Raw genomic sequence first — 22,258 nt, 5'->3', positions numbered from 1 at the left:
TTTATTGTTGCAGGCATGTGAGTACAACATGAAGGTGCTACACATATGTATATTTCCCTATCGCTAAGATTGCATTAATAAAGAATGAGTACATTTTTGTGAAAAAAAAAGTACAATCTGACAGATGCTAATAAGCTTCCCACCTCTAAAGGTCTCAGAAGATCCTCCATTTAAACCATTTTCCATCACATAAAAATCCACATTTGTTCCATAATGAACAATTACAGATTTTTTTAATGACATTCTCTTTATTGTAATCACTTTTTCCAGTCTAAAGATAAACACTGTTTCATCACTAGGAAGGCCATATGGAGTAATGAGCTCCTCTGCCAATTTCTCTGTGAACACATCATTGCGGCGCCAAAGCAATCATGTGATCTGGCCCTGAGCAGAGCCTGACGAGGTATCCGGGGAAATAAGACACAGAGATCCAAAGGGAGAGACGTGGCTCTACACAGGAGTACACATATACACGTACACGTAGGGGGGGATTTCATATGTAAAAAATGAGCTTTTATCTTGTTGCTTTGCTTCTTGCCAATAAATCAAGCGAAGGGAGTATTAAAAAGTCTATTTTCACCACATGTTCAATGTGTAGATTTGGGTGGATGAGCTCTGTACCATATGTTTATCTGCACAAAAAGAAAGGCAGGTAACAATGACCTCACCCTGCGGTTTGCCAGGTTGGCACAAGTTCAGGGTGTCGGTTAGGGGCCAAGGTGACAGTGAGGGGACAGTGAGGGCCAGAGGCTGGAGCTGGGAGAGTAGAGGACAAGGCCGGGGCCGAGCTGGCACCAAAAGTCTTTGTCCTGGCAGCAGCAGCCAGAGGTTACAACACCACCTGTGACCCTGGTGCCAGACAGCATGACACCAGTGACTGACCAATAAGGCCGTCATTATGGTCGTGGGCGTCCCAGCCAGCCAGAAAATTAGCTGCTCAGTATCTTCTACCATTCATCCTCATAAACTTTCTATAAGGATTTCTCACAATTTTAAATTCTGCTGTAAATGATTCATCTTTGACTGCAGCTTTATAAAACAGAACAGTTGTGGCATTTTGAAAATCCTAGTGAAAGCACAATTATTGCTTTTCTCTGCTTTGACTTAAAACCATTTGGCCTTATACCCCAAAAATCCACTTGACTTTTCTACTGTCAACACAAAAACTGGAAACTATGCACAGCACTGTATATAATAAATTCAAATTTTTCTCACACTTATTTGTTGAGATGCACAGAAACAGACTCTTTCTGCTACTCTTGTTTTCAGTTATGTTACATTTTAAGGTATTCCTGTGATGTTTGCCCACTCAGACGCTCTATACCTACATTTGACCATGACCATGTAGACGTCGATGGTGCAGATGGGCGGCTGTGGAAGACGTTCTCCTTTCTCGAGCAGGTCTGGAATGTCTCGGGTGGAAATCCCGTCGTACGGCTTTCCTCCAAAGGTCATCAGCTCCCAGATGGTTACCCCTAAAAACAAAACAAAAAAGACGTAGGGTGAGATACAACAAAATAAGGTTTGAATCCCAGGTCGGCTGTTTGTCTTTCTGTGTGGAGTTTGCATGTTCTCTCTGTGTTTGATTCCCACATTCCAGACATGAACATTGGGGATAAGGTTGATTGATTGGATTGATTGATGATTGGAGACTTTACATTGACTCTGCATGTTGACCCTGTGTTAGACTAGCGACCTATCCAAAGTGTACCCCATCTCTCGCCCCAATGCCAGCTGGGATGGGCTGCAGGATAAGTGGTAATGGATAGATGGAACAGATGGAAAAAGACGAATGAGTAAACTAGAGCGCAAGGCAAGGAAGAAGTAGATAAGATAAGGACAATCAGAGAGAGAGTAAAGAAGGGTAGAGAAACAAGTAAAGAGATGAAGAATGACAGTATTCGACAGGAGAAAACTGGAGATCAAGCAAAAAGAATAAAATTGAGAAAAAAAAAAGACGAAAAGCAAACAGTGTGAGACCTGAAGAGAGATCAGAGGGGATGAGGAGACAGAACTTAAGTAGAAGAGGAAGCGATGAGACAAAGAAGAAAGACAACTCAGAAGAGGACAGGAGACGAGTGGAGGAGAGAGAGAGGAACTAATTACAGTCTTGAAAGTCATCAGCCAGTCTGAACTTTCCTCAGCCCTAATCGTGTTAGTGTTAATTGGCTAATGAGTGGCGAGCAGAGTAAATGCACACAATAAGATGGAAGTATAATAGCCCGCGGTCATGGAGGACCACTGGGGACACACACGCACTAAACCATACTGATACTTTTAATCAAACACGCATTATTCTCTTTGATATAAGCCCAACTCTTTTTTCTTCTTTAAGAGTCATTGGGAGACTTAAACAGGAAATTGTTCTTTGAAATATGGCGATGAGAATTACATAAGACGTAGGGATAATGGAGAAGAGTCTTTAAATTTAAATCTTGCTGACAAGCTGATGGCTGAACAGACTTGTTCTAACATTATAGGAGTTAAAAGAATAAATCACCCTGTTTGCATTTTTACAGTGATTGTTATTGCCACATGTTCAAGCAGTCAGAAAGTAAGGAATCATCACTCCACTCTCATTTGCTGAAATCTGACTTAAAGTCAGGGAGTAAATCACCTTGTTTGCATTTGTTTGCACTGCTGCAGTTTGAACCAGCAGCAAGTCAGCTCTAATGTTGCTTCAAGAAGTATTTATTCTCATTAGGCAGACCATCAACACTCCGCAATTGTTTCTATATGAACATGCTTGATGAACCTTGATAAAGCCATGGAAGGTGTATCGGATTTTTTTTTTTTCTCCCGACCACTCACAATCTAACATCTAATTCAATTTCTATGTGTTTAGGTTAGGGCAAACAAACAACAAACCCTCAGTTGTTTGTTTGAAAGGCACCTGAGGTTTCTCACATTAGTTTCTGCTATATGGATGTAAAGTGATGTCATTTTAAAGGGAAAATCACTGAAAGAATGTTTCCAGTGTGGCTCAACTCTTATGGTCCTAATGATTTTGTCCACTCAAAGTCACTCAAGGAAGTTTGATAGCTCACCGTAACTCCACACGTCACTCTGGTGAGTGTACTTCCTGTAATGGATACACTCCAATGCCATCCACTTGATGGGCATCTAGCAGAGAGAATCAAAACACAGTATTACTATATATTATTCACACGCTTCATCCACCTTTAAAAGAATTTTGCTATAGTTTCTTTTGTACATAAAAACAGATCAGGATCATTGAATAATATTGTTGACATACCCTTAACTGTTTTGGCAGAAGTTACTGTATAAACCATGTTAAAAAGCAAGAAATTAAACAGGGTTTGTGTATTTGAATAAGTCAAATGGCAGGGTGGTCTGGGATGCAGCTTAACAAGGTGAAAAGATTTGAAAACCTGCTCTATTGATTACAGTGATGGAGGTGAAGGGAGGAGGATGTCGGAGGTTAGCGTGTGTCCATCTTTCTTTCAATCAACTTAAATTGTTTTCTTCAGAGAGGGAGGCTTTAAAACAACAAATAACAGAAGACGAGGATGAAGGAACAATTTGAGGTGACTGTGTGTGAGTGTAAGGAGAACCCCGAGGATTCATTTCTTTACTATGATTACAAGGTTTTGAGATGTGGTCCAACAGAGCAGAAGAGTTTCTCACTAAATCCACTAAAACTGCAATTTATGCTGAGTTAATTTCCTCCCTAAGGACATAAAACCCTAATCAATGCTATTGTTTGTTACTGTTGTATTTTAACAACATGTCAATGTTGTGGTCCCAAACAGTAATTCAGTAATATTGTATCTCAGTGAGCAGCCAAAAACCAAACAACAACAACAGCAGATAACAAGGTCACTCACTGCAGCTTCAAATGATCATCCAGGAAAATACCAGAGGTACTGCCACTGTGCAAACATGACAATGGCCTCTAGCTACACTAATATCTGATACGTAATTCATCTGGAAATGTGAAACATTTCCCAATGGTACTTTTGAATGTCTGATTGTACAACAGAATGTAAGGGCCCATTCAAACCACAAAGAATGACCCTCGACATTCATGAAGTCAAACTATCATGAGGATATGAAAATATACTTGTAATATTATGAATTATTAAAATCCATGATATCACAAGATGTTCTTAGGCTACATGTTTTTCCTGGGGGGAATGAAAGATCACCGAGTTGTTGCCTGTGTTAAAATGAGGAATATGGAGCATTTTGTTAAGTTGTATTTTGGTATCTGTTTTGAAAAGGAATGATCTTTTGGCTCATCAGCACTAAATTATCATAAGTATCAATACTTATGATTTCAGTTTATTCTGAACTAGTGGTCGACTGTGAGGACATAGTGGGTTAGATCTGTGCGCTGTTCAAAGAGGCTTTGCAGTTTCTGTGGAAACAATGAAATTGTTCAAGATTTTGGTTCCAGGAGGAGAGGAACTCTGGTCACCACAGTTTCTCTTTGCTGCTCATTTCCAAAACATTTTCTCAATTACGATTAAATTCGATTTTTTTTGTCATTAAATTACAACTTTATTCTTGTAATATTATGACCTTCTTCTCAATTTATTCTCAAAACTTTTCTTCTTCAACATATGAAAAATCTGATCTCAATTTGAGTTTGGCATCACATTCCTGATGATGATCAATATTACAAATCCTTATATTCAGTGTGAAGCAACATCCAGCAGCAGGTTATATTAGAAAAGGACAAAGACTGAAAGCAGCACACCTGGCTCTGTCTGAAGGTAAAACCTAATATTTGCATCTATGATCATCTTTAGTTTGACTTTTTACTGCAGTTATAATAACTCCAAACGTGTTTTCTTGTTTTTTTTTTTTCTGAACAGAAACACAGAAGTCAAGGAGTCCAGCCAATAAATGGTTACAGCTTCTTATGACTTTATAAATATAAGGGTGGTATTTAAGTGGAAAGCATATTTTGGAAAATCTCAAACTATGTATTTTAACTTAATTTATTATATGCATTGATACAAATACTAAACTGTCTCACTCATAACATTGATACTCATTTCATTTTGTCACAGCACATTGAGGCTCAAAAACCTCACATGTAGACATGCATGTTATTTGTTTGTGTCATGTGTCACCTGACAGTGTAAATAACTTGGTTACCTTTCCTCCATCAGCATTATATTCCTTCTCATTAACATCCAGCAGGCGAGTGAGGCCGAAGTCTGTGATCTTGATGTGGTTGGGAGATTTGACCAGGACATTGCGTGCTGCGAGATCCCTGTGGACCAGCCTACGTTCCTCCAGATACATCATCCCCTGCAACACACATACACACACACCAGTCATTTTCCACTCTATTCATTTTACATACGATACATATATCTGCAGGCCCGAGCGAGCAGCAGTATGCAGCAACCTGCACCTCCTGTTTAACATCACCATCTGTCTTCATCATCATCATCATCACTATGATCACTACCACCTCCGAGACCCCATTAGAATTTTTTTATAATTACTCGTGTCATCATCATTACCACCAGCACATTGTTATTTCCATGGTTATAATTCCCATCAATCAACAAGTAGACTGTGGAAAAGCCCTCGTTATTGCTAAATGCTTGGTGATGCAGTAACAGCTGCATCAACCCAGAGGCAGGATTTCAATTAAAAAAAGGACCCACAGAAGAGTGGAGTGTTGGAGCAACACATTTCATGCAATACATTTACTGAACAATTAAGAAACCACCCCTCTGCTCTTTCTCCCTGTCCCGGCTTTAATTAATGATGATTATCTGCCTTGGAAAGAAAAAAAGGCATTTCTCTGTAACATCAGCATCACATTCATGTGAAGTTTCCATGCAATTAATCCACAATATTCATTTCCAGGGAACGTTGGCAACGTTTTCACCCTCAAAGCCACTCAAAGCCATTGGACGGTGTACTGGCATCAAACTGCAGCTGAGACACTTAACACACAAACAATCACACTTGAATAAGACAGATGTACTTGTTTGTTATCAGTCTTTTCTTGGGTCGTGCAAATGTTTGCATTTATTAAAGTGATTAAAAAAGATGATAATTTAATTGATTTATGTAGAATCTTTCAAAGATAGATCTGGAATTTCATTCTGATCCGCACCAAATTGCACAAACTCAAACTCCCACCTCTTTAAAGTGCCTCATATTTGTCAGAAACATCCTTGTATCCCTCCCTGACAAAATAACAAACATGCTGAAAAACACACAGTTACACAATGTTAATGTGATAAAATACATTTCTGGATCTTTTTCCACATCTGCACCAGAATTTTATGAATTCTTCCTTGGCTCATGCCCCATCCTTCCATCAAGGCTCGAAATCCATTCAGTAATTTTTGTGTAATCCTGCATACAATATTCAAACATACAACCAACCAACAAACAGACGGGCGAGAACAGAACCTCTTCTGTGGAGGTAATAATGCATCTGAGGATGTCAGGAAGTGGGAGGGGAGATCTGATAAATAACTTTTCAGAGCCTCTCAGAACTTAATCAATCAATAAAATCTTGGCAGTAGAGATTTGGATTAGTTGGAGGCAGGAAAATGACTCAGTTTTATTACTAACGCCAGAGAAATAGAAATTACAAACGTCTGATCAGTATTTACTTATAAAGAAAATTATATTTTACCAGCAGTGTCCATTTTAAACACATTTCTTCATCATTCAAAAATATCAATCCCTATCACACATAAACACAGCCCCTTGCTCACACACATACTTACATATATACATATACCACTCAAAAAGTGCTGTCAGAGCTTGCATCATCACAGGGTAAGATGGAAAAGTTCAGTGTGACACAAAATGTCAACAACATGTATGTGTACATGTATGTGTAAAAGATTTTCATTTTGGATCTTGTGCTACACGTCACTGCACGAGTGAACCTGAGGAGAAAGACAGATGAGGTGGGGGAAAAAATGTAATTGGGCAAAGAATATCAGAAAGCACTTTGTTTGATGTGTCAAGAGGATAGAAAAAAAGGAGGCCTTATTTGAAACCATAACAAATTGGATTTAGCTGGGATCAGCCACAGTGAAAGGAGGAGGAGAAATGAGGAGGAGAGCTGAGGAGGACGTGGGGGTACGTGAGGTTGAGTGGAGACATTCTAAGAGGTGAGATTACTTATGTACACTGTAATAATTCCACCTCATTTTGAACATGTGGTTCCAGCACACACTTGGGTGCTTTCACAAAAAACTTGCACCGCTACAGACATGCAACTCATGTAGATATAATTGCATGTGTGTGTGTGTGTGTGTGTGTGTTTGTACATGTAATGGGGAGTTGGAATAAAGGTTCATAGCAGAACCAAGAAAAGATTATCCACGTCAAGCTGGCAGGGAATCTGGAAAGAGATACAACAGAGCACAAACAGATTTTGTTTGATTTCGTAAATAAAAAGGGAGTGATTGTCCAAAGCCCTATCAAATATTTTCCTTCTCCATTCCCAAAGGAATCCATATATTTAGGTAAAACAAAGGCCTGACTGTCAATGACAGCACTGGGAGGAATGAGGCGAGGAGGTGGTGTGGATGTTTGGGTTTTACACCCACCTAGAACCCCTCTTCCTAAGAACTGCATGCATTTACGATAAGTAATGGAGGGATCCACAGGTTTTCTGTGCAATCATCTTATAATGATCCATAATTATGTTTTTTTGTGAGGTGACCTCTAGCAGCATTAGTAATATGACAAAAGAAAAGGATGAGACGAGGTAGGATTGTCACACGGTAAACTGCTGATGACGAATGTTCAGTACATCTGCTGCCATACTGGCACTATTTCAGGAGATGGGTGGTATCGGAGGGTGCGGACAGGCAAGCTTTATGGTTGTTCAGGATGGAGAACTTGATGGGACTGGACTGGGCTTCATCATAGTAGAAGATTCAGTCTGCAGACACGACTGATAAATTACGACCTTATAATCAAACTACGTTGCTGTCTCATTCCACTTCATTATCCAGTGTGACTCACTGGAGGGATGGACGAAGATCGTGTTAAAATATGCCACAGGCTTCCAACAAAGAGCAGCTGTCAGAGATGTGCAGCGGTGAGATGATTAACCGACAGCAGGTTCCATCAGTTCTTCGAGACGTTGATACAATGGGAGATGAGAAGCAGTGAAAAATCTTAACTTCAGACAAAGACCTTTTCTGTGCTTCTTTGTTTTCTGCGTGTGTTTTTATTAGTTTGACTGTCTGAACAAAATGTGTCATCTGGTGAAGTGCACAGCATGTTAAGTGTTCAAGTAGCCAGTAATTGACAGTTAACTGTTGCTCATGTTTGCTTGTATGAATCTTTTAACTGGCACTTTTAACAGAAAAATGAACTCAATATGGCACTTACTGGTATTTATGAACTCATGTGACAATACAAATACACCAAACTTTCCCTCTCAGTGACACAACAATGACCAAATGTTGATAATATTACGATAGATGACAAATAAAAAGTCCATCCATCCATATTTATACCTATTTTCCTTTGAGGGGTGGGGATACAACCATTCACTCACACAATAACATGTACAGACAATTTAGATTGGTGAAATAAACATGAGGACGAAACAAACAAGGAAAAGAAAACGGAAACAAGAATAAAGATGCAGCTGTTTTGATTCTTGTGATTAATAGGGCGAAACACCTGATGACGCTAAGGTTCACAATTGAAGATAGGTCCCTAACATCTGCTAACATCAGTGGGCAGTAGGCATTAAGCAGTTGGTAACTTAAATTGTGCAGAAGACCTTCAAATATACGAGGGATATTAAACATCTTGTGCTATATTCTAAGCAGGTGCATAACACATGGTTGCACCTGCTTTAAGCAGCTGGTCCCTGTTCAACTCCTGACTGACCATTTACTGCATTGTCCTCTCCCCTACTCTCTCACCTTGTTTTCTTGTTATCCTGAATGCCAAAGACACAACCTCTCACCCCTTAATTCATCACCATCCCTGAACTGAGAATGGAGCTGACTGCAATTCCTGCAATCCAGAGTCACTTTGGATTACATCAACAACAAGTGTGAGCTGACTGAACAAGAGTACATTACAGCATAACCTCGGACCAGTCATCATGCATAGATAAAGAGAGTGATTGTGGCCGAAGAGTTTAATTAACAGTGGTTAACTGAACCATGATGCTCAGTGTGCAGCAATGGTAATCAGAGACAAAGAGGATGCTGACCACCAGTACTGAAAAACATCCAGTGATCATGCATGATTTTCAGTCTGCTCTTCATTTTTTATTTTTTTATTTTGCCCTCTGAAGTCACTTGCATCACTCAGAGAAATGTACATAGACTGGGACTTGAAAAGGATAGAGGTTGGGGTATGAGGTATCCCATGCTGGCCATTGCCTACAGCTCCTAAATCCTCAAGTCCACTTGTGTGTGAGTGTGTGTCATGCTATACACTGCCAGGTTTCTGACAGATTCTTATTTGTACATAAATCGCGGGTGGTAATCTCCTCAATTTTCGAGACAATTAAGCAGTGGAGGGAGAATGGATGGCTTGGCAACCCATGAATTTTAATTTGCCAGCACAACGAGATTGAGTGGGGGAGGTGATGGAAGTGTGTGGGAAGTGGCTGCGGACGTGCATGAGGAACAAACTTATATTTTGCTCTCATTTGCTGATCTCCCATGTGGCCACGAAGAGAACGACTCAACGCAGTGAGGTTCAGCAAAACTAGATGTGACGGGCGGAGCGATGCCGGCTGTAGAAGCTGCATTTCAGGTGAGCCTACCACCAGAGAAAATCCACGGGCTTCAGTCAGACTCTGATCTGATCGCACCTCCAGATGAGGGCTGCTTTTCAATCAGTGGGGATCAGGCCTGTGCCCTAAACCCTGCACATGTAGCTTTTACATGGAAATGCTAGGAGTAGAAATACCAAGGCTTTGATTCCCATCATTTCAGGAAAATACAATTGTAACTAGTACTACTTGTTAACTCAGTTCAAGGTGTGTTGAGCCGGCCCAACGTTTCACAGTATAACGAGTTCTGCTTCTCTTCTCTCTGTGTTTGTGCACGGTGCATTTTTTTTAATACATTGACTGAACTGCATGAACTGAATGTGACATTTCACCAGTGCTAATGCAGTTTATAGGTTTTGTGTCTAACAACCTCTTCCATCTTTTATGTCCACTCTGATCAGACACTGCAGAAGTTGCTGAATCCTGCTTGAAGACAAACTGCATGTTGGTCAAAAGTAAAATATACAGGTAATAGGGTTATGTTGTTCAATGCCCTCTCACTCGTCAAGGTAAGTACTGCTCACACAGAAAATATTCTGACCTCCCATCTCGGTTATTTATGCTTATTTCACGGAGACGTGCGAACAAAACCTGAGTGGACGGGATAGCCCTCAGATTTGTTTTGTGAAGACAGATTTGGCACCGAATGGCAAAGGGCTGGAGATTAAATCAATAGGAGGAAAGTGAGGAGAGGTGGTGCCCATTTTTCACCGTCTGGCACTTCCCACTGTTGTTTATCGTGGAGAAGATAGAACACACACAGACATGAAGAGGAAGCTGTCAAAACACACACACACACAGACGCAGAAATCTATAATCAAGTGATTCATCCTGATGCAATGTTATTCATGAGGAAACACTTCTAATGAGATTGAACATCCTACAGAGGCTCAATAAATCTCTTGTGTGAACTCTTTCTTCAGTGAAAGAGAGGAGAGAGAAACAGAGTGTTTGGCCTGTGTACTGTATTACTCATGTTGTGGGGACCTAAATCTGTTTATACACTCACATTATGGGGAACTGTCTTTCTTATCGAGACAAAAGGCAAATGCCCGAAACATAAATCACTACAGGTTAAGGTTATGATTAGATTAAAGGTTAGGCAAGCAGTAGTTATGGCTAATGTTAGAGTGTGCTCCAGTATATGAGTGCAAATCAATGTAATGTCATGGAGACAGACTGATACTCTCAGACTGTGGATTTGTGCAGGTAGCATTATGAAGTGAAGGAGATCTCATGTCATCCCACCATGATTTTGCATCATGGCAAATATCTATTACACTCATATACATTATCTTTCCTCTACCACTCCTACTAGTACTTTTTAGTATTATTTGCAACGACCCTTAAGGAGGTTTCTTTATTTATTTGTGTATTGAGGTGTCGAGTTGTAGTTGACAAGTGTAGAGTGAGATGGTAGGGAGAGACTGACACTCCACACAGAGGGTGGTACTCACCATCGACACATCTAACATCTGTTCACACCTAAGAGACCAAGGAGCAGCAGCCGAGGGCTGGTGGTGACCAGACACACAGACAGCGTAGGCTATTATCTATAACATCCCTAGCCAGATAGTCTGCCTGCACATAAGTAAGTGAATCATACGATTAGCAATGAGAATGGGCCTAGCATTTAATAGTAGCAAGCCAGGTAGCGTTCATTATTATTATTATCAGGACTAGAAAAGTGCCTGATCTAAACCTGCCTGTTTTGACTGGAATCTTTGTTTGGTCTGTGGTGATGCTGGTTTCAGCTTTTCTTTCTGAAACTCTAAAAGTGACCTGCAGTAATTAAGCAACAGCAAGTACAGACCAATTTTGGGACTCGGTCCACAGAGGCCTGAAGCTGCACCAAATTAACATTTTGGTATGAACGATATAACTTTCATACATATCAGCCGGTTACCCTAAATACTATACTCGCGCTCATACATTGTGCCATGTTTATTTAATCTGTTTAGCTGCGTGGGAGCGGGTAGCTCCAGTCCATCTGGCCTCTACTTCCAGTCTTCAGTGGTATCAATCTTCTCAATGCTTCATACGCCTGATGGGTTCTATTTCAACAGACAAGCTTCCTGTAGTGTGTATTGTTCAAGTGGGTTCACATTAGACCAAAGTCAAAGTTTATCTCTCCCACACATAAACATCAGTAGTTAATGTGAACACTTGGTTTTTACTTGTTTTGTTTTTTTTGCATAGAATAATAAAACTGTACATCTCCTTCCAAGTGTAGAATACTAGGCCCTGCAAAAAACAACAACCTGTAATTCATAAAATGACTCTCATTGCTGTGAATTAGAGGCATTTAATTCTGAGCACTGAGCACTCAGCAGCAAGAAAACATGACTCGTCCCTGCTGTTTTTCTCTTTTATCACGCAGCCTCTCTGGCTCATTTTAACTGGGATGCCAGTATTTCTGGAGGGCACAGGATGTTTTCGGTGAGTTGTCTCTTTTGTGTTTTCACATAGCGAATAATCACGCAGCTTTTTATTGGCGGTTCATGACAACATTGCTGCATCTGTTTGACGTTAGCGCATGTTTAATGTATGGTCGGGATATTAAAAGATTCCCAGTGGGCATGGTGGAGAAAAAGGTGAATCGCTGTTTAAGGAATGAGGTGAAACAAATCAACGTGGAGGAGAAACGGAGGGGGAAAAGAGGAGAAGAGGAGGTGATAACACAATAATGATGAAAGCGGTGGGCTTTCATTTCATTTTGAGCTCCCGTGTCATAATGAATTTAGAAAATGACATTAGGGAGCAGTTTGAAAATGAACAATTTGTCTGCGCTCAGACTGGGTTAGCTCTGTGTGAGGGGAAACCTTGTCTGTATACATTTATTCTCTCTGATGAACGCTCAGTGCAGATTCCTCCACCATACCTACAGCACAGAGGAGGGTTTGTGAATACACCAACTCTCTCATTAGTGTAACTCTGCTGTTACAATATGCAATCATCACTTTTAATTAATAATCAGATGGCAAACAGACTTGTACTGATTATAGAGAAGAAGTTAAGTGAAGATTGGTTCCCATATTAACAGCGTGAGCAACCTTGAATATGGTTATGAGACATTCTCCAAAAATGCAGGGCTTCTGTCTGAATTGCATTGTGTGTTGGGATGAATGCATAATGCCGGACTATTGTGCCTTTGTCTTTACTCGAGTCTCTAGTCAAATGATTTGCAACCTTTGGGAGAATATTAGAATGTTGTGAGAAATGCAATATTTGCGATAGTCTGACCTACGCTGACCCTGAAGAGGAAGCATTTTTCTAAATCAAGCAGAGCTGTGTTCTGAGCTCTTTGCCTGTGCCTCGGAAATCTGTATGTAAATACGATGCGCTGCTCAAAACTGGGAGCAAGTGCTGCGTGTCTGAAAAACTTGCCCAGACAATCTTTAACTGTGCACAAAGAATTCACGGATGCCTCTGAGCCATCAGGCTGAATCTTCACATAGAATTAAGTCTGACATCTCTCTCTATTAACGTTGCCTCTGCTTCAGATTAATAAAAGGGGTTAAAGAAACAATTCAAATGCCAGATGTAGTAAAGCCGAGGTCTTTACTCACCAAATGACCTATTATATCACTTCTCTGACCTGTGCCCTGATAAAGAAGTGAGGAGAATTACAATGCTGTTATTTGAAATTATATAAGATGAGTTTGCAGAAATAACCGATTGATTAAAAACCTTTAAACCACAGGAAACTTAATAAGAGCCACTCCGTAGAGAAAACAATAAATATGCAATGTCGTGATAGCAATAATTCATATGCTTGCATAATAGACTGAGATATAAATTTGACTCAGTCAGACTAGTGCTGGCAGTTGATTTATTATTGTAAACAGAGCCAACACGTTAACAGCTGAAAGGAGGGGTTGGGAAGTTGTTTCATTTTTTATCTCATAGGTGAAAGGCTCCTCACATCCCACTAGCCTTCAACATATAAAGTCACCTCGCCCCCAAAAAGGAAAAGAAGCCGGTGTATGTGGTCCTCGCAGGACTGCTAGCCCACCACAAACTGACCGAGTATTATTCGGCTTCCAGCAGTTATCAGGCCGTGCATGTTCATGTGTTACGGGGCTTTGCTTTGACCAGAGGGCCGATGGGCGGGGACAGGATGCATAGGTTGTAGCCTGTTCGTTACAGGATCACCAACCCTAGCTTTAAATCAACAGACATTTTTTTTCTGCATTCAGGTCAGACATCAACTACACCAGCAGACCCTGTTCAAGGACATTCCACCAGGGATGATGTTTGCAAGAAACATGATTCTCTGGTAAAACATGTTGCATGATACTGAATCAATCACCGGTATTTACCTTGAGAGCAAGGTTCTTTTACCAACATTACAGAGGGTGCATGTCTGTGACCCCATAAAAATATAACAGAATAATGTTTTTTAAAGAAATATATTAGGAGATGGTGTTTTTAATGGTTTTCTATGTGGAACATGAGGGAGAAGGGGAGGGTAGTTCGCAGTGTTGCTGAGGGGCTGTCAAGCCGTCATCACTCTAAATGGGATTCAACCTCTTCGCTGTAACTGTCACTGTGGCAGCTGAGCAGGGAATGACCTCACTTGGCCACGGCTGTTGATTTTTTTAAGTTAACAACCCCGGCTGTCAGAGGATTCATATCTGCTGCCTCTCAACACTGGAGTCAGAATTTAATCCCAGTTCATCTCATGAATGAGTGGATGCTTCAGAATCAGACATAAATTAAGTGTTTCTCAGGATTGTAACTTTAATATAAATGTATTTCTTAAACCATGGAAGGGTGACGATCGTGGGCAATACTTGGGTAAGATCGGATGGGCAATGAAGAATAAAAAGACTAACCAAAACAAATATTAATAATAATCCACAAATAATCCATTCCTATTGACTTCTAAATTGAGTTTTACCTACAGTTTATTACATGTTTTATACATCAGCCTGTTATGCAGGCTATGCACATATTTTGTGGACTAAAGCTTTTTAGCTATTAATAGAAATGATATGCTTTTAACTCCTGTATACATAAGTAATTTAAAAAATGTCATCAATAAAAATAATAATTGAAATGGCAGTTTGAATACACTGAAAATAATCAGAATAAACCTCGGACAATAAACACTAGTAAAGCATCCAGTGCCCTTTGCTTGAGAGGAGAGTTCAGTTAATATTTTTGAAGCTTTATTCCAGCTGGCTCCTATGAATGAATGTATGAAGAGAATCCTTTGACCTCACCACCCACAGAAGGAGGGACACAGAGAAATGCTTAGGCAGAGACATGAAAAGAGAACAATGGGACAGCAATGCAAATAAAGCATTGTTGAAAACTGCTTTAGCTAAGAGTTAACTGAAGCTTTCTTGTTTGCCCAAACGTTGATTGCTTCAACATGAAGGGATATCCTGCATCGGAGAGACTGATTGTTAGCATGTGGCAGTTATGGACACTTGTGCATAGTGAATGTGACTGGAATTTTTGGAGGCACTCCTCAGCTCAGTATGAAGTCATGAATCCAGTGAGTTAAGTTAGCGAACACTTCCCCAGATGTCTGATATCATGAGGCATATGTTTGGCTAAAAAGCGATCAGGCTTGACTAAAGAACATGTTTCAATTTCACTTTGAAAGAAATTGACAGTAAGCAAACTGTCTGTGTGCTTTATGGAAGTTAAGATTAAAAATGGTTTCTGCTGAATTAATGAGTTTCACTGAAAAAGTAACTATTGTATCTGCAACTAAACTACAATCATATCCACCAGACGCCAATTAGTTCTCCTAACTTCTTTTGAAAGATTAGAGGTTCCATTTGACATATTTGCCAAATTTTTTACAATCAATTCATTTTGGTTGTCTTATACCTTTGGGTTTGCTGTGTAACCACCCACAGAAGGAGGGACACAGAGAAATGCTTAGGCAGAGACATGAAAAGAGAACAATGGGACAGCAATGCAAATAAAGCATTGTTGAAAACAATTCAAAATAATGTTTTGTATTCAAAATAAGCTTGGAAACAGACAGAATGGTGTCATCTGCATAAAAAATACACAATTACATTTTCTCTGTGAGAAAGTACATTCTCTAGCCTTTTTGCCTTAATAATATGGGGCGGTGGAGAGAAACAGGACATATTGGAAGTGAGGTAAATGGTCTGGCCATCAGGGAGTCAAACCGGTGAAAGGCTGCTTAGGGCAAATGTGATACTCATTCGGCTATTAGCTTGCCCTGCTTTCCTTTTTAAAAAATTTTTTTTATAACATATTTTCAGTTTCATTGTCTCTTTCCTTGACCTGAAGGCACACCATATGTGTGCAGTTGTGCGTGTGTGTATATATTATTTTGTAATGAAAGCAGGAGGCCCAGAGGTTGCTAGAGTGATGGCAGCATTTCCTCACCATGCATGGTCTGATGGGGTCTGGGGGGCGGTAAGGGCAGAGAAGGGTAGGGTGTTCAGAGTAACACATTTAAGACCCAACACTCAAAGGACATGTTGGAAGACGGAGACGGATGTACTTGTGGTGAGCGCAGAAAAACACAAACGCTCTGCAGTAAAACATTCATCTCTCCCCTTATTAACTGAATCATCTCACACTGATAGGTCAGAATGAAAGGCTAAACAAAAGCGTGGAAAGGGCTTGCTTCAACAACTCACTCTCTTTTTCTGTCTTTGTTTCCACAGGGACATCAGTTCACTTAACCTTTAGTTAAGTTCAATTCAAAATCCCTGATCTCCATTTTAAGTTTTAGAGCAAAAAAAAGAAGCAGAATGTGGAGCAGTGTTCATTCAGAGCAACAGACGGAGGAAAACGGGAACCATCCAGCAGCCACTTATGGCACAATAAAACCCTGTCAGTCTTAACGATGGGGACTTGGGGGCCTGTTTTCATGGCAATGAAAGAAAATCCATGGATATCACATTTACCTAAATTAAACTTTTAGCACAAACCTCTAAACCCAGTTTGTTTGTCACTGCGATAAATTAAGATATATAGTTTAGGAACCAGCTGCTTAGATCCAATGCTTGCCTTGAAATTTCCACTGATGTGATTTTAATTTTAGATAGTGCTTGATTTTTGCTCTCTATTATACTGATAAAAGACTATGAAGCTTAGACTCCAGATCTATAAGGTGTAGAAATTTAAACTCTAATAAATTATATCATATCCTGCATTATTCTGTCACTGATTTTGATGTATTGTATATTTCTTGCTCTTTACAATATTACGATCTCCCTAACAAATGGCTTTTTATGCTGCAGGTATGCTATCTGCCTCAGCCTCTCTCTGTGTACAAATATGAGTCTGGTAGCAATTGCACCTCATAGTGCTACACTTGAACCTGGTTTTCAGGCTGCAGGGCCTAACAAAAACACTCACAAGTTGAATGCACCATAACAACACAAACATATATAATTATTTCCACGTGTTGGTGCTATAAATTTAGATCCTTTATTATTGCAGCGAAGAGAGAGAAGTACAAACATGAAAAAAAGAGAGAGAGAAGGTGTGAGAACGTGTGACCCAGATTGCACGATCCAGCCCTTTTTTCTTTGTGTCAGTTTACCACCACCACAGAGTCACTACCTCTGCCACCCTGCCAGCACGCCGATCTGCCAGGTCCCAACAGGCACCTTTGGGATCAGGTGGCAGATTCGTAACATACGCCAACAACATGACCTTGTCCTGGAAGGGCCCACTCCAGCCCAGTGATGGGGGCAACAGGGGCCAATGGGGTGAGTGGGAGTGGTGGAAGAATGAGACACCAGATGGATATGTTAATGTACTTGGCATGGTGTGATCTGCTACTCTCCCTCTATGTCTTGCTCTTTCTTTTTTTTCAGTCTGACTCTGTGTCTCTTACTCTGCCAACGAGTACTCACACAGCGGCAAATACCATAGAAGTGTTATTAAGAAGCAGAGGACTGGGCAGCTTGTCCCATCAGCCAATGAACTGCAGCCACATGATTCGGTTCTTGGCACAGACAGAATCATTTGTGTCCATTTCAATAACAGTAGCCTGTAATTTGCAACAGTACAACAGAGGGAGCTAAGCTCGCTAATTAAAGCACTGACAAACTAATAACAAACAAATACTGTTATAATGATGCCATGGATTTAAATACATAATTCTATAGTTTGTGTTGAGATAAAAAAGCTAAAATCTCAACAGCTGACTCACGGGTATTGTTGCTGTATTTAAGTGTTCCTAATGTGCACATTACACTCATCAGAGGCATCACATAAAATGTAAAATACTGATTTTAGATGGTAAATACATTTTATATGCAAAATATAAATATAATAATATAATATATGAGTTTATACACAGAGCATTTTCTATCACAAACTCTTCATGCAGTGTTGACATGGCTGAGTATCTGAAATTTTGGAATTCAGAAGATTTAACAATCAAGCTTCACTAACCCTATTCAGCCAATATCAAGCCCATTGGGTCAATAACTTTAGATCCTTTAGTTTTGCAGCAAAGAGAGACAAGTACAAATATGAAAGAAAAGAGAGAGAAAAGAAAGGCGTGATAGCATGTGCCTGTGTGACCCAGATTGCACGATCCAGCCTTTCTTTCTTTCTTTCTGTCGGTTTACCACCACCGCAGAGTCACTACCACTGCAAGTGGGTTTTAGTAATAGATATAATTCAGGCAGTGAATGGGAAAATTTCAACAGCATCAGTTTAAAAAAACAAAAGGTCAGCTTGGGCCACATTTCTCTGTCTGAACCTCTCCAAGCCGGAGCCTGACCCCACAGGCTTTCTGTGCCCAAGCACAATGCAGTTAATGTAAGCTGCACTGAGTTCATGTTACCCCTGACACATGAGGATATTTTATTCAGTTCCCTTCATCGTGTAGGACAGTTTACAATCATAATGTAGACAAAGAAGAAAAAAAGGAGGAAAGAAATAAGGGATGGAAACTGAGAAACAGTTTTCCGGTTAAAGCATTGGATTCAAATGTGAGGTTGATCTTAGTTCAGCAGTAGGTTGAAAGTTTTAGTAGAAATTTTCTAAGCATCTATTAGTAAATTCTTTCCAATAAATGGATAGGCATTAATGAGTAATATTATTTTACCACCTGCTGGACATACACTATTTAAGATAATAAAACCAAGCACTAATACTTTGTGACAGTGTTTCTTCAAATACTGAATTGATTTGATGCCTGTAGAAATTTTCGGCCAGTTCTGATTGTTCTGAGGTTTATACAAGAGGGTTCATCAACTCTTAACTTTATAATTAGGTCCTGTGAGTAATGCTGCCTGTAACTTTTTGAATGTTGAGATTTGAAATAAATTAAATATCGGTCGGAAGAATTGGACTTGTGCGTTGCTGAGTAACACAATTATTTATTGCACTGTGTATCCATGTACTCCATTATGTAAGCTTTTCATTATTTTACTAGAAGAATAACTAGAGTTTTTCTTTCATTGGTGTAGGAGAGTTTTGACCCTTTGGCTAATGAACCAATTTAAAATGCCTATTGCATTATTTGCTAAAAATGCAAGGTTGTCAATCTAACCCAGAATGTGTTTGTCTTGGCTGAAGAAAATTTGAAATTTCTGGGGAGAAATGATGTTCTGCCAGCAGTGCTGCGATGCCACATTCTTTGTGTCCTTAATCACATTGGTACAGCTTGTGTGTCTGGCATACAACAAGCGGCAGAGGTTGTGAGTCAGTCGCTGACTAAGGTTGGTGACGGTGAGAGACAGCAGCTATTTAGAGGATACGTTTATTCTAATTTCCACATCTTTCAAGAGATGGGACAGCCTCCCTATCTGGTGAGCCATCCGTCTGCTTGTGTTGTGAGTGTAGGAAGCCAAATCTGTTTGTGCTTTCCAGTGAGGAAGTGTGTGGAGATTGCCTCAGGTTGTTTGTGAAGGGGTGGGTGTGTTGAAACACACTGCTGAGACACCTCACGAGTAAACACTTGATTTGATCTGCCATGTTGCCCACAGGATGAGTCGTAAACTGTGCACAATTCTTTGTTTTTTTAATAGTTACTGCCTGGAAAATGCAAATGTTAATACAATGTAAAGTGGTGTGCAGAGCATATTAAATCTTTATAACCATAAACTTTGGTGCCTTAGTTAAAGAAAAAAATTCATTTTCACCCTAATATTTATACGTGCATTGAAATTTGACTCAAAAGACCCCCACCTAGGAGTGTGGACTGAGTCAGGGGAAGCCACAGCAGGCTCCTGGAAGTGGTACCCCCTGAAGAACAAAGCGCTGGGGGCAGAGGGGAGATCTATTATTAAGGGCAATCTATTAGTCCTCCCCTTCTCATTTCATCTGCAGGGGGTGAGAACTCCAGCGTGGCTGTGCTGTGGTGGCTCCCCCTGAGCCAGGAGGTGAGGAGGACAACCAAGAAGAGGAGGAGGAGGAGGTGATAGCAGGGACACAACACCAGGGGCACTCAGTGAGGAGGCCTCTGGTGTTGTAGATAACATTAGCATTATTATCCACACCACCATGCATTATTTCTGGATAACATACATTTTATGTAGAAAGAAAAAAACATGACTCACAGTCCACATCCTTCTTGAATTTTATATAGACTTGTAAAAAAACTATATATATATATCAAATACAGTACCATCTGTCGTACAGGCTTCTAAAAGAAGGATAATAAACAATGTGTGTAATTATTTACTTGCAAAAGTGGTGAGGTAATAAATAGGGGGCAGGGCCTGTATCTCCAGAGGAAGTGATGGGATGGGGGAGCACTCTGATCCCACTATGACTTCTTCCCATGAATTTGGACAAAGCAGCTAAGAGAACTTGTTCCATATTGTTTCCAACCTCAGGATATTTCTAGACATTTGCTGCGGGTGGCGTTAAGGGGGTCACCAAAAGATGATTAGAAGAACCTCTATAACTCAAGTCCTCAGCCACAGCACCCATGGTCCTCGGCTCTCAAACCAACCTGTTTCAGGGCTGTCCTGCTGAGTGTGCAGTCTAACCTCAGGTACCAGAAATATCTTCTGCAAAGGTACATTTCGGAGGAGGCTGCAGTGTCACTAAAAAGGTATTTAGCTAATTCATTACAGTTTACTTGCCCTGTGATGTTAGTGTTTATGTATACTGTTTAACAAAAGTATGTGGAAACCTGAATGCTTTGTATCTTCAAAAAATGGGAAAACAAATGCAGGCAAATCAATACTAGTCATTTATTTATATAATAGATCAGGTGCTAATGTTAGCTGCTATTAATGTGATTTCTTTTTTAACTGGTGAGTTTGCCCGGCAAGGAGCATAATACTCGTCAGGCTTCTCGACCAGTGGCTCGACTCCTCCTCCGCCTGAGCAGCAGGATGTCTAAACTTATTATAGGAATGCCTGTAGGGACCATGTCTGACAGAAGTGGGAATATATAATGTCAGCTCCCAGATACACATGAGAAACTTACACTGTTTAAAGCAAACTGTTATTTTAATGTATTTTGCCTTGTGCACTGTCGGCATGTATCCCCTGTGTGTCTTCTACGTAGCCAACAACTTAGTGGGTGAATAAATTAGGAGGATAATCTGAACATAGCAAGATTAAAAGTGGTCAACCTGCTTTAGGGAAGATAAAATCTGCCTGTTGAAAAATCCTCCAGTATAAATGTATAGCTAAGAGGAGTGGGATCAAACTTTACAAACATTTTTGACAAGAAATGGCATAATTATTGATTTGCAAAAAATAACTAAATTGGACGACGTTTTCCTTTTGTCAGTTGTTGGAACAGAGCTTTTTACCAATCTCTTCATGTTTGTATGAAAAAGGATAAAATAATACATTTTAAAAGAAAGCTGATGGTGTTGCAGTGTTTCAATGCCACCCTCGTCTTTCCTTGGAGGGCATTTGTTTAATCATTGATAGCCAAAAACATATATATATATATTTTTAGTCAATGCCATAAGTGAAGAACTTTCCAATGCCCTCACTTCATACTCATTCTTAATGTTGTCTGGTGTGTGACATTGCCAATTTACAGCCCAAATGGTCATACTGGAGGAAAATGGCACACTGGTCTGTTTTGATCCTCGTCTGTGCCCTAAAAGCTTAAAAAAAAAAGCATGCAACAAGGCTCGCAACTTCCCACCAATCAATAAATGGAATAACTGCCACTATTAAACCATTCTCTTTCAGGTCTGGAGTAATGAACTATAACAGAGAAATGATAATAATGATGATAGTCATAATTAGTGAGATAATAACAGTGCAATCACAGGGTGCCATAACGGGAGACATTAGCCGTGATGTATGATTGATTTGTTGTGAGGCGGGCAGCTTGGCAATCGAGCAGGAGTTCCCTGGAATGGGGGCGATACAGGCCGTCTGTATCTGAGTGTGTTGTGTACACATATTTACAAATATTACACAAATAGTGGACAAACTTAACATACTTTCCACTGCTAATTAACTAATACTGCCACATTCTGTAAGTGTATAATCTCCCACTAGGACTCTAATGACATAAAATCACCCTATATGCTTTTCTAATAA

At 40.0% G+C, this 22,258-nt stretch overlaps 1 protein-coding gene across 2 annotated transcripts in view; it reads right to left on the bottom strand.

The window, feature by feature from the left end:
- The window catches only part of erbb4b (erb-b2 receptor tyrosine kinase 4b), a 280,908-nt gene that overhangs the window by 11,596 nt on the left and 247,054 nt on the right, over nucleotides 1–22,258 (bottom strand). For both annotated transcript variants that reach the window (XM_069533004.1, XM_069533003.1), the window contains exons 21-23: nucleotides 5,128–5,283; nucleotides 3,048–3,123; nucleotides 1,329–1,475 (exon numbers count right to left, since the gene is read on the bottom strand). In XM_069533004.1, coding sequence (XP_069389105.1) covers nucleotides 1,329–1,475; nucleotides 3,048–3,123; nucleotides 5,128–5,283 — 379 coding nt within the window. The remainder of the gene's footprint in view (nucleotides 1–1,328; nucleotides 1,476–3,047; nucleotides 3,124–5,127; nucleotides 5,284–22,258) is intronic.

This window comes from Paralichthys olivaceus, chromosome 10 (assembly GCF_024713975.1).
Source record: "Paralichthys olivaceus isolate ysfri-2021 chromosome 10, ASM2471397v2, whole genome shotgun sequence".
In the NCBI taxonomy this organism is placed as follows: Eukaryota; Metazoa; Chordata; class Actinopteri; order Pleuronectiformes; family Paralichthyidae; genus Paralichthys; species Paralichthys olivaceus.
This window is presented reverse-complemented; position numbering and strand designations above follow the sequence as displayed.